The sequence below is a fragment of the Coccinella septempunctata genome, chromosome 2 (genome assembly GCF_907165205.1).
Source record: "Coccinella septempunctata chromosome 2, icCocSept1.1, whole genome shotgun sequence".
Taxonomy (NCBI): Eukaryota; Metazoa; Arthropoda; class Insecta; order Coleoptera; family Coccinellidae; genus Coccinella; species Coccinella septempunctata.
In genome coordinates, this window is record NC_058190.1 from 45,817,158 (window position 1) to 45,831,449 (window position 14,292).

The 14,292-nt window shown below is 35.5% G+C and overlaps 1 protein-coding gene across 2 annotated transcripts in view; it reads left to right on the top strand.

Moving 5' to 3' along the window:
* Window positions 1-690: 690 nt before the first annotated feature.
* The window catches only part of LOC123307786 (eyes absent homolog 2), a 104,451-nt gene continuing 90,849 nt past the window's right edge, over window positions 691-14,292 (top strand). Inside the window, exon 1 of one of the 2 annotated variants that reach the window (XM_044890217.1) lies at window positions 691-1,001. In XM_044890217.1, coding sequence (XP_044746152.1) covers window positions 945-1,001 — 57 coding nt within the window. In that variant the 5' untranslated portion in view covers window positions 691-944. The remainder of the gene's footprint in view (window positions 1,002-14,292) is intronic. The other variant, XM_044890218.1, reaches the window with a different exon arrangement.

Genomic DNA, 14,292 nt, shown 5'->3' on the forward strand with positions numbered 1-14,292 from the left:
ATAGACATATAGTCTCTATGTCTATGCCTATCAACACATTGATGTGCCCCTCGGTGGTCCTGTCAAATTTGGCAGGACTTAAGTCAGCTGATCCGAAATGCCCTGTTGCAACATATCATGGTTATCTTTTAAAATTGATAAAACTGCTTACTGCAAATAATCTTTCCGGATTTGTGCTAGAATCCGTTAGAATTGATAAAGTATTAAAAAATGATGTATTAAAGTCTATTATGCAATAATATTAAGCCGTTATCAGAAAACCGAAAGTTGAAATTAAAAAAAAAAATTGGAAAATGGCTATGATGCAGATATTTAAGTAAAGGTACTTTTGAATAGAGGAAATATTTGTTGAATATAGGTACCTATCCGGTGTCGTATTTTCAAACAAATTTTCTATTCGAACTCGAAAAACCTGTCACTTCCATAAAATATAACAAATTGAAATCGACAGTAACCCTATTACTTGAAATTACTAACATCTTGAAAGCAAAAGATAAATAAGTGCAGGAGCAGGGGCATTAAGGAAGCACCAACTGAACATTTCCAGTGCCACTCCTCCATGCGAGACCATAGATTTCGACACGCCCATAGGCGTGATGGGCGTCGTCCGGGTTTCCCCCTCAAAACTCTAATTTCTCCCATTACCGCTACAGCAGCGGGGGCGCTGTTATCGATTACATGTGGAGGACCATATCTCGTAGTGAGTTTGCAGCGACGGTTCCCTTTGTTATTTAAATATTCAATTTATGCCACTAATGAGACCAGTGGCATATATGTTTATTTGAAATCGAGATATTCGATTACCGTTTTCAACTTGCTTTGTCGGATCACCGTAAACGTTTGACGATATTGGACACGGTTCGTCACAGATAGTCTTCATGATACGGTTATCGTCGCGAAGATGACAATTTGGATCATCTGTTGATCACCATTTTCGAATTTCAATGTTGTATAACGTTGCTGCCAATGCCGACTACTCACCTCTTCCATCCTATGGGGGGGTAAGTACTGATTGTCTTTTTCGTCAATGCTTTTTAATTAGTTTTATGTACCTACGAAAAATGGTGAGATATAAAGTTGGGCTGAGTAAAGTAAAAAACGATTGATTTACTGCTATCCAGATCATAAATTGCATCTCTAGGTATTTTGTTCAGATACTTATTTCTTGTTTTGGTAGGTAGGTATGTATAGTTTGAAAGAGTACTGAATCCAAATCGACGTTTCATCAATCTTTCCCGAAAATTCAAACCACACTTCGAGACAAACATAAAAATCCACCCCTGCATAATTTGTACTTCCCATCATTATAGGGCAGAAAATTTTATTTTTTTTTATTAAGTTGTTTGATTGGACTCAGCATGCGAGTAATTACTTACGGGGCGTGGCTAGTCTATGCTTCAACATTACCCAGCCGTAAAGATTTTTTTTTTTAAACAAAAATTATACGGAAGATTGGTACCTATCTACCATATCAACTGCTTACTTCTAACGTTTCCGAAGCCTGATTATTTGTAAATTTTGGCAGTTTTCACGTGTAGGAAAGCTTTCGATCATAGATATCATAGAAAATTCAGCAATAATACTTACTGACAGTAAAAAAGTTCCAATAAAAGTCCTGGAAATGCATGAAAGGTGATTGCAATGTTAATTTCATCATAAGGTATAATAGGTATTATTAGGTAACAAATCAAAATCCATGTAAAAAGTAATGAAATGGTTGACGTTCAACAAAAGTTTCAATAAATTTTATTATATTCAATGACTTTTCTGTAGCAAATGTTTCTTATTAACATGAATAAAATAAAAACACTGCGGGACTCATAGACATAGAGACATGGACTGTGCCTTCCCTTTATATCTATGCATGAAATACGGTCAAAAAAAGTGACAGAGAGAAAAACACGTCGGGAATGCAGTTGTCTTTTTCTAGAATTTTGATTGGTCTACACTCACCTCTATGTGAACAAAAAAGAGAAAGGTATATCCCGACGAGCTTTTCTCTCTTTCTAATAAATAGCCAATTTCATGCTGGCATTGCTCAGTCCATGTCTCTATGTCTATGGCGGGACTGAAAAAAAACCACACGGAAAAATGGTATTGTTTTGCGATCCTGTGTCATCGAGTTGTTTCCTCGACCACATAGACCATAGACATAGACGTATAATGACATGTACTTATTACAAGTCTATGATCGCTGATAAATATCTATGACCTTTATTAAGTACACATAAGTTCGAATAACATTCTATGGAGTATGCGGAGTGGACCACAGAATGAAAAATATACTCCAAGGAGTGGACATTACAGAATCTGGAACAGAAGACAGTAGAGTGGTATTGGGATACCAGTGAACTCTAAAAGAACTCTTTTAGACATTTTTCATTCTAGGAATTGATTGAATGAATATGTAACCCATCCATACTCAATGCAATTTCAATAATTTCATATTTCATTCGAAAGGATACGAACCATTGAGTGTAATGTTATAGTTGAATACCAACTCAAAGGTTGAAGCCCATAGAAAACTTACTCGCTTGCTCTGTGATGATATTCTCTAAATTCAACACTCCGATGACTATTTTTAACGCTGAACTCAATTGTTGTTACCAAGAAAGGCAATTAAAACAGTCCATTAAAAATATAAGGACTCTGGGCGTTGTTGAGGAAATTCCGCGAAGTGACCTGGTTCGGAAACCTTGAAATTAGCTCTGATAAAGAACTTGAGGTGCTGGTATCAGCAAATTGTATCTCGAGCGTTAATTCTGACTCGTATGCAAATTTCTGCATGTCTTGGAACATTTATCCGCATCTCAGCCTACCTACATCCGCGTTTTGCCAACTTCTGCAGCGCCACACGGCTGCTGAAGCGGCATTATTTTAATTTCTCACGTTTTAGAACATCGGTTGTTTACACTTTTGTACGGGGCGGCTGATATCGAGCGTTCAGATAAAAACGTAGTCGACTAACCTTGATAATTTAAACGTACGGGATTCAGGAGAGTGGAAACAGTTGGGTATACTTACTGCGTATTTTTCTTCCATCTGATCTTAGGTATATATTATCGATAACTTTGTGGTGTTACATGTTTTTGGGCACTCAAACACAATTATTGGTTATTTAAAAAACTCAAGTTAGAGAAGAGAATTTGAATGAAGTGGTAGGCCATGGATATAATAAAACGCGGTCAAGATTTGTTGTGTCTATATACACAGAATTGATTCAGGTAATCTCTTGAATCATTCTGTACTACTAATCCATACTCCGCTATATGTGACGTTTTCGCGTTGCTCGAAGCTCATTATTTTAGGTCATAAGTATGTCTCATCAAGAATCTAGTTCGACTTTGAAAGAAGGATCAATTTACAGAAAAGTTATCACGGTATATAAATTTCGGATCACAAAACCAATATTCTATGATTATTTCCATTTATTTATGGCCAACATAGACATAGAAACATAGACATAGATACAAAGACATAGACATAGAGTCTGTATGTCTATATTCATGGTTATTTAAAAGCATAGACATAGATGTCTCTATGTCTATGTTTCAAAGAAGAAGAGAATTCACCGTAACTTTCAAATGTCGTCTCATTGATAATAATTAGTCCGAAACATACACTACCTACGTACACAAATTGATTCAGACGTTTGTTGATACACGAAAAGGCGCTAGCCTCATCGTATACCACCGTGGTACCCAACACCCAAAATGTCGTGACAATGCTTACTGAAATTGTTAAATATAACCAATTTGTTATCGGCCATCGTTCGCCCGTAAATCAGTGACAACGTGAACGCACTGATCGTGTGTGGTTCGGTCATTCAATCCACTCCGAAACTCATAAATTCATTTGATTATCACTTTTATCCTCATCGAATTAAATATGAACACGGCATTCCCGATATCATCGCGCGCCCCAAAACATTAACGATCTTTATAACAACTTGTCACACTTGTTTTTAAACGCATTTTAATTTATCTCTATCTCGTACCATCGGGTCTGTCCGATCTCTGATGGCTCTTCCCTCTAATCAGACCAATTAGTGTGGTAATTGAAGTTGAGATCGATAGCGACGTCTGTGACGTGTTGGTTGCACCATATAAGAATCCTTTTTTTGATGAGCGTGCTATGATTTTTTAAACCTTATTGTTTCCACTAGCACGAGTGTGTGCTGAATATACTAGCTTTTTGGATTGGATAACGGCGATACCTTTCTATGATCGCATTGTAAAAAGTAACGTGCGTTCAAAAAAATTCGTCGTCAAGTAGGCTATGAAATTTTGAAGGCTGATGTTCGGTGGCTGAACGTATGTCTTTCCTTGAATTACTCCATCTTCCCAAAATGTAAACAGTGATGACATTAACCTATATTTCGTAATTTTGTACGGAAACGCACTTTTTAGAAAAAGTTACCTGTAAATTTCACCCAACGTTCGAAAAGCATTTCTTTCATTGAGTAAGATGAAAAGAATCCAAACAATCGGAGGCGTTTAGAAAAATTCTTCGTAAAAATTTTAACCGTCCACTATTTTCATACGTAAGAGACATGAATCTCGAATTGATCGTGGTATTATGTTTTTTTTGTAAGGAGGTTCTAGCTACTTCAGTCATATGAATAAATCACAGTAAGAATCTCAATAATATGTTTATTAATTCTCTATAAATATTGAATTGATTCAGTCATTACTGAAAATCCATGATCAAACTAAAAGAACTGAATTACATGAAAATAGCTTTTGGACAATTTATTAAAATTCAATTCAGCTATAAAAAGGCATGATGCTTTCTCCATCATAACGTTCTGCTATTAAAGTTCCATAAAAGAAAGTAGGTCCACATTTTGCTTTGACTGATGCATACTGAACTCCAATTTTTCTTGGATGCTACAAGGTTAGGTAATCAGAACCTTTTCAGTTTTCTGATAACATATCAATCTTTATGGAACAAATGGATATCTTTTTTTCAAAATCGGGTGGCATATGCCAACGGATACTCCAGCCACTTGAGATAAAACCTGAACAGAGGTTTGTCGAGCTTCTGTCATGATGTTTTCATTATTGCTGAACTCTGGAGTTTTCTTCTTTGGTCGACCACTTCCTTTTTTGTTTGAACATACCTGTTTCGTCAACACATCGCAAAACAGTACAATGGAAAAATTCATACTTAATAATCTACAGCAACATAGGCTTCTATGAAGTCGCCGGAACAGAATATTTCCATTCTCCTTCAATTTTCTTTCCAATTTTGAAGTAGGATTCAATAGTAAAAGCCTTTCACACGTCCGTAAAAACCATCTTTATAATTTGCTGATAATTTTAATTCAACAACAATCCAAAATGCTAAAATGACAGTTCACCTGGAAAATAGTATAGCACGAGCTAAGAATTACGTTTAGGCACGAAATATCGACGTTCAAAATTCCATAGCCTACTTGACGACGAATTTTTTTGAACGCACGTTAGATGGAGTCTACGTCAAGCGCATAGACGAGTATTGCATGTAACCATAGACATATAGGAAATGGACTGAGCAATACCCGCATGAAAGATGAAAGTATCTACTTTGTAGAAGTAGCGAAAGCAACGCAACGGCCATTACCTGTATTTCTTTCTGGGGACATAGACGTGAGTGTGGAACCATCAAAATTTTAGAAAAATGCAACTACCGGCTGCATGCTGGGTTGTCTCTTTCACACAATTTTTCTGCTATATTTACTGTACCTACGCAGCTTATACAGGAATGCTCAGTTCATTCTCTCTGCATGTCTAATATGATGTTACATGATAGACATAGAGAATAGAGACTCTATGCCTATGTTCTCCTTCTCTCTACTCTCCATAGTCTTGACATTTGAACATCAGTCAAGTCATAGTCATAAATCATCCTGGTTACAAATAGAAAATATCTATCCACGATGACGTCCTTTAGCGTGAAATAGTGTTCTCTCTTGAAAATAGGGCAATATCGAGATTGTCGAATCACAAAAACCATAATTTTCATTCTTTGGTTTTTCTGTGTAGACATAGAGACTCTATGTCTATGTTCAGGATATGCCATGCGTCCAACCGACCACCACATATTATGTTTACTTATTTAAGTATAGAGAATAAATCTAATGAACCGCTGCCGATCTGTCACGTGTGAAATTACACAAAACCAGAAACGGCAAAAAAAAAATTCAAACACCATTAAGTCGAATCAGTAAAACAGTTCCGCGGCCATATATTTGACGCTTTTTTCCGGGGCTAAAAAATCGAGAGGTGAACTGATTCATTCCCAACAGCTGTCGACAAATTTGGGAGAAGTAATTTATAACGGGCTAGATTGGCCGCCAGGGGACTTGTTATGTATGTGCGCGCTCGCATCTCTATCGCCATAATAATGAATACCCTCCAGTCGGGGAGGGTGACTTTTTATCTGATTTGGGAATTATTTTCGGGTGATTTATCTGGCGAACGGATGAGCGAGGAAGAGGAAGAGTGTTAACACTTAGCGTTTGACCTTTCGACCGGGCATAGTCATCTGTTTTGTCACGGTTCGCGTATATTTGTGTGCGTTTTAATTTGGTTATGGTAGTTATGGCAGAATTGCCATGGAGTGGATATAAAATTAAAAACTGCAAAATTATTATGAAGTTATTTGAAAAATGTCAGATGTATGGCTTAATTGATGACCCAAGGACCGAATATTCGGAGATAAAACATAACACCTTATCTAATAAAATATTCAGCATGATTCCTTGACTCGTACAAATATTAACAGTAGATTCTTGAGGTCAAAAGAAACACTTTTTTCCTTCACCATTTTTTCCGATTCGGCCCTTATAAAAAGATATAGACATATACTTCATTCAACTTTATTTTAGCAGTCGGTTGGCCATGGAAATTTGACACATTTCACTCTGTATAGTACGAAAATGTGGGGTTATGAAGCTTGTCAAAACATTTTTGGGTTTTAAATCAACGCTATGTTGCCCGTTCTACGTAAAAGTTTCTGTTATTACGTATTTTATCACAATGTCGAATCTCTTCAGAAAATAAGTGATGAACATAATTGAAGTTTATACAAACTGATTGAAGTCATACCAAATCCAGTTATTTGCATGGAAAATACAAGAGATCAGTATAATATCATAATATGCACTAGCTTGAGGAGAGTTAATGTTCGTTATCTTCTTTGACTTACATCATTTGTAGATTTCAAAAATATTATGATGCAGTGGTTGGGAATGGGTATCTCCCGAAGGAATTAACAGAAAATTACAAGAATGTTAAATTCTTCAATTAAAATCATCTTGCATCAATATAAGTAAAAGGAATTGAAGGAAGTTTCAGGTTAAGATGAACTTCACCTTTGAACAATGAATAAGCAATTAACTGTCGCGTATTTGTGGCTATTCATCTTAATACATTGATACAATTATAATAATTAGGTATTTATTGATACCTTAAGACATTCACAATGTATAGGACCAGTCAAATGAAAAATAGAAAAATCCATTTCAGGAAACTTATTCTCCGATGACATTTATCGAAAATTCTGTAGTAAACTTTCGCATTAATTTACTCAAACATAAAATTCTCAAATGCCACCACTTTTTTGGGTCTCCCAATAGAAGGAAATTCTTTGTCATCCTCTTCAATCACAATCTTTCTGATTGTTGAAACATTCAGCTGAAATATAAGTCGTTTAGATTCAGATGAAACAATATATAAATTCTCTTACATTGAATATGTTTGCTACCGTCTGACGTATTGTGGATTTTAGAATATCAGGGTATAACTATTTGAATGAGTGGACCTGAATTCTAATTAGCACTTCCTGAAACCCTGTCTCTTTTTTCAATCACTTTCGGCATTTTCGTAATAAAAATTGATATTAGTTGTGGCAACGGCGTTATGACATTAACGACATTTCATGAGTGCCAACCTAACTTCGTTCTAGTTACAAAAACTTGAGAAAATTATTTCATGGCCAACCGACTGCTAAAATAAATTTGAATGAAGTATAGACATCTGTGAAGTGTGAATCTTTGAAAGAGGAGTTGTATTCTGCCAAAGTACCCAATTTTTCAAATTTCACAGATACCTTTTTTATTTTTGAACATCAAATTACTCGAAAACGGCGCATTAAACGAGAAAATATGTAGAATACTTTTATTTCAAAAAACGTTCAAATATTCATTAGATATCGTCCAACTTACCTAGTTTCAAGAGTTGGGTTCTTTGAATTTTTGGTATTTTAATGGAGGACTTCCCTACATGTTTGCCAACCTAGAAAAGGGTCTAAAAGGTCTACCATCAGGGAATGATTGCTTTCTAACGAAACCTACTTCATTCTTTCCGCAATGATCAAATATATTTATGAAATTCTATCGAGCTTTCTAGAGTTTACTGTTAAAAAGAAAAAAAGATTTTCATAACCTCGATTGCTGATTGGTTGAAATTTATGTTGGTATCACTACTTCTTGTGACAATCGACATATTTCATTGGCAAATGTCATTTTTACTGATATATATAATATTAATATTGTCTGCTGTATAGCTTACAAAATACAAGAAAACAAGAATGCGTTCAAGCAAAGATTGTGCACATAACCAAAACTTTGCCCATAACCTAACAGATTACTTTTTTCTTCTTGACATTTGCCAACGAAACATGTCAATTGTCACAAGAAGTAGTAATACCAACATAAATTTCAACCAATCAGCAATCGAGGTTATGAAAATCTTTTTTTCTTTTTAACAGTAAACTCTAGAAAGCTCGATAGAATTTCATAAATATATTTGATCATTGCGGAAAGAATGAAGTAGGTTTCGTTAGAAAGCAATCATTCCCTGATGGTAGACCTTTTAGACCTTTTTTTAGGTTGGCAAACATGTAGGGAAGTCCTCTATTGTACGTAGGTAATGGTCATAATGAGAAAACTGGAAGACGTGGCTGATATCTTGTGTTCGACAAAGATAAATTAAATAAAGGAAAAACTATATTCCGAAATTCATTTCATTTGAGAAAAGCGTTTGTGAGATAGAACTAAAAATATTTTTTTAATGGTTTTTCAGCAGTCTATTTCTTTTAAACCGAGCCGATTCGGAAAAGATGGTAAATGAAAAAAGTGTTTATTTTGACCTCAAGAATATACTGTTAAAATATTTGTACGGGGCAAAGACTCACCCTGTATATTTTGTCTATACCATTATGTCTTTGAAACCACTGAACCTTAACCGCCAAGAGTGTAGTGGATTGTAAGAAATGAACTGTTTACAAAATAAGCTCAAATATTGATCCTCGAAAAATAACAAAAAAAAATTCAGGGACTCTTCTCCAATTTCCAAGAAAATTTTATCTGAAATAATAGATAAATTGGAGAATTCAATAGAAAAAATATTCTTTCTTACTTCATTTCATTGCTTTCCTAATTTGTTAAAGATCTGACGGAGCTCTATCATATCTCCGATCAAAATTGCGAGAAGCATCCACGCAACCTGGACGTCTGTCGGTCCCGGTCCTGTAACACGATCCATTTTCAGGATGCTCTTATTTTTCGATCCATTGTACTACCGGAGACCACAATAGACCTGTCGATTGCACATCCTACCGAATCATTCAGCCCTCCACATTCATTAATAGTTTAAATGTGCCCTGTTTTCAGCGATAGTTCGACAGGTCCGGGTTTTTTTGCCGCTGACGGCGACACAGGGAAGGATTACGAATTTTTATACGCGCTTCACTGCTGATGCATTGTCGTATTCCGACGTATGGTTTTTCTACATCCCGGTTAAGTTCATTATTTGCATTGATAAATTGTTGAGATACAGAGAAAAAGTTGTCTTTTATAGTTCATCTGCTTTCCGCAGTTTGGATATCTGGTATTTTAATTTTCGAGTGTATTTTTTGTATTTTTTTAAATTTTTGTGCTGCATGTTCGGATAAAGAAAGGAAAAATACCCTGATATTAGAGGGATGAATTAATCAGTAAAATAAAAAGCGTTAAGTCAAGCTGTATGAAAAAATTAAAACAAACAATGAAAAAAACCAAGCTAAAATTGTTTTAGCTTTCAAGGAACAATTTTATAGGTTAACTTCTAATAAGAACGTGATATAAATCATGTCAAAACGGCTCCATTTTTTAGTTTTGAAAATTGTCCTCATTCATTTACTGACATTGATGAAAATTATCGCAAAATCTCTAGGAAATTACACGATTTATAAAGATTTAACATACATATTGTTAAAAAAGGTTACAAACGAGTTAATATTCAAAATAAATATCAATATACAGTGTTTTCTATTTGAAAACTAAAACTCTAATTCTCCACCACTTTGTGGGCGACCTGTATGTTTAAATTTATCACATATATGTAGATTTTTAAAATTCCTACAACTCTTATAATAAGAGCGATGATATCCGCAATTTCATTTGCTGAATTAATTTTCACGAGTCTTCAACTCATACAAATATTTTAACAGTAGATTCTTGAGGTCAAAAGAAGCACTTTTTTCCTTTACCATGTTTTCCGATTCGGCTCGGTTTAAAAGATACAGGCTAATGAAAAACTATTAAAATAAAATGATATTTTTGGTTCTATTTCACAAACGGTTTTATTGAATGAAATGAATTTCGGAATATTGTTTTTCATTTATTTGATGAATCTTTTTCGAACACAAGATATTACTCAAGTCTTCCAGTTTTCTCATTTTATGACCATTACGTATCATAAAAATATCAAAAATTCAAATAACCCAAATCTTGAAATTAAGTTGGACGCTATTTAATGAATATTTGAACGTTTTGTAAAATAAGAGTATTCCTCATATTTTCTCATATAATGCGCCGTTTTCGAGTAATTTGATGTTCAAAAATTATAAAGTGTCTGTGAAATTTTTTTTGACCTCGAGAATATACTGTCAAAATATTTGTACGGTGTAAAGACTAACCCTGTATATTTTTTCGATACCATTATGTCTTTGGAACCACTGAACATTAACCGCGTATTCGCGTATTGAAAATTATTAAACCGTTATAGAAAGTCCATTAAAAATTTTCTTGTCTTTTGCAATTTTTTCACGAAACCCAAGATCTCAGAAAAAAATATAAAAATGTGATTGAGCCCATTTTGTTATTCGTATGGAATTAATTCTACTTGTTAGTCAAATTTTTGCTGGAAAATCTTGCGTTTCATGAAAAAATATAGATCTAATTTTTGTCTAGAGAATTCGTCCCCAAATGTTGTTTCATTAATTTTAGGACCCCCCTGTATAATGAATATTGAAATAGGATTTCAGAAACGAAGGAAACCAACCCCTCAGGACTCCGGTCCTGCTGCACCTTCGAAAAAAACGATAATGACCTTCTGATTGTTCCTTTCGCGTCCTTTGGTGAGTAACACGAGACATCGGGCATTTCAGTTTTCGGAAATTCATGCCCCTGTGCCCCAGCAGCCGGGCATTTTTAACAAGATATTTTATGAAAGTTCACTGAACCGTACCCTAATTGCATTACCGGCCGTGGATATTGTTTCGGGGTTTTATTTGATTCGCCAAACCTGATTATATCGAACTTATCGGAAATCACTGGCTTCGAAATTTGTAGGACACCCCGGCGAGCCGGCGAGTGGAAAAAAATTGGGACGTTTCGACGGTTTTTGGGCTGTCGAAAACTTCACTGATACAGGGTCATTCTTTCTTGAGCTCACCCGAAATTATACGGAGAACTCAACCAAAAAAGTCGAGGAAACTTTTTTAGTTCCAGGCAGGTTCTAGTCGAAGACGTTATTGTTTTACCTTCTTACTGTAAATTATGAACCAAAATCTGAAATTTTGTTTTGGAATAATGCCCAGACGTAAACTTAGTGGGGATGAAGCCAATAGGGATATTGGTATGATCTGAGGAGGGACGTAATCCAACCGTTGGCAATGTGTCAACAATCATATTCATTCATTCATTGTTGTATCCCGTTACCGAGAATAAATCTACAAAAAGACTCAAAAACAAAGCGACTGTGTGCCCTCCTGTGACTGAAGAGACCCAACCGTGACCTACAGATCCTTCCACACTCCGGGCATGGATAGTCACCAACCATATCCGGCCACCGCTGTATTCTTCTCGAGTCTCCATTATAACTGTGTACCAAAGACCTCCTCTATGACCTGTCTAAAGCTAGTTGTTTCCAGTTATGATTGGCATTAACTGATTGTACGGATTGATGCAGTAAATCTTTGAACCGCTTATACTGGCCTCCTGGTTTCAGAGCTCCTTCTGTGAATTCGCCATACAGAGCTATTTTGGGGAGTTTTGTATCTTGCATCCTGAGAATTTGGCCGCTCCATCTGAGTCGGGCCCTCGTAACTTGAGTCTCAATTGTTATACAACTCGCGCGCTGCAAGACTTCTGTATTTGAAACTTTGTGAAACCATCTGATGTGCATTATTTGTCTTAGATGGTTGCGTTTGTTCGAGCTGTTTAATATGTCGTCTGTAGGGCGTCCAGCTTTCACTTCTGTAAAGAAGCGTTGGGAGGACCACTGCTTTGTAAACGGCTGTCTTGGTCTTCAGATTGAGGTCGTGATTTTGAAACACTGCTGCTGAATTGATACGGTTGTGTATTTCCGTGTCCAGGTTAGCCCTAGTATTTATGAAGCTTCCCAAGTATTTGAACTGCTCGACCTGTTCTAGAGTATCATCCCCCAGGCTGATATATGTTTGAAGGCTTTTTGAAGGACTTACCAGGATTTCGGTTATGTCAATATTGAGTCTAAGGCTTGAAGCTTCGTATATATGTTTATAGGTGTCCAACATTATCTGTAGATCCTTTGAGCTGCCAGCGATAAGTGCGCAGTCGTCTGCATATTGTGTCGAAATGGTCAAGAATTATAAGACTGTTCTATCTGATTGGTTGCAAAACCTTTTAGTGGTTCCCCAGGGTAGCATACTGAGTGTGCTGTTTTTTCTTATTGCAATCAATGATCTCGATTCTGTTACTGAAAGCTGGAAGCTTCTCAAATGATTAATTTTGCAGATGAGATTGATTTGTTGATAGGAGATAAAAGTATAGGCAGCAAGTATAGGTTGAGTGCAGTCAATTGTACCAAAGTGATGAAAATTGTTTTTTACAGAATGATCTTGTTGCAAATCAGAGCAAAACGAACATTGTTATATTCCGTTCTAGTATGTAACAGAAAGCTCCAAATTCTTGGAGTTATTATAGACCAAATATGAATATTGAAAAACAATATTCTGAAATCCATTTCATTCGATAAAGCGGTTTGTGAGATAGAACTAAAAATTTTTTTTATGGTTTTTCAATAGCCTGTATCTTTTAAACCGAGCCGATTCGGATAAAATGGTATGAAAAAAGTGTTTCTTTTGACCTCAAGAATCTACTGTTGAAATATTTGTAGGATTCAGACTCACCCTATACAGGGTAGGTGTAGGTATTTGAAGGTGAGGCTTTTTTTTTCAAGAGGATGTAGAACTGGTCAAAATGAAGCGTTTCACCAAAAATCACCTATACAAATCTTTCAAAATAACAAAGTTGAAAAAAAATTTGAAAATGATTACTGAAATAGATCCTTATACGACCCCAGACCATTTGTTAGCTGAATTATCGTAAAGCAGTGAGAAAAAACTTATATCCTGATTCGACCATGTGGTTTCGTTTAGGATATTGGCTCGTTCGATATTTACGTAGTAATGGAAATGGAAACTTAGGATTATCGAATTGTTCTCATTATTTTTTAGTAACTTACACGATTTTGTGGAATGGCTCATTTCGATAACAACTGACAAAAGAGACTTAGGACACAAGTGTAAAAAATAGAATAATACTTCAAAATCTCACTAATAAAATACGTCTAAATTATTGACGAATTTTTTCACCATGGGCATCAGAATCTTCTTGTCCGAACATTCCAACAATCGTCGTAAAAATGGAATGAAATGGGGAAACATCATAGCATTTTTTCAACATAACTAATAATATAAGCATTTTCAAGAAACTGCCTCGATTTTCAACATTTTTTTCCACCCTTAATTGCACGATGCAATTATGATTCTGTCAAAAGCGACCTCATGCATCTAATCTGATGAACTTGGTACTGAACCATTCATTGTCCAGCCATATGTTCATGTTTTGTTTTGTTTTTCGATGCCGGAGTCACCTTCCACAGTCCCGTACTTGAAATTCAATGAAATTTTGTCGAACTCCTAGCGGTTGTATCTCGGACATCTTGGATGTTTTATATGGACAATTTTTGGTTGAACGACTTGTTTTGATGAGTTCTACCT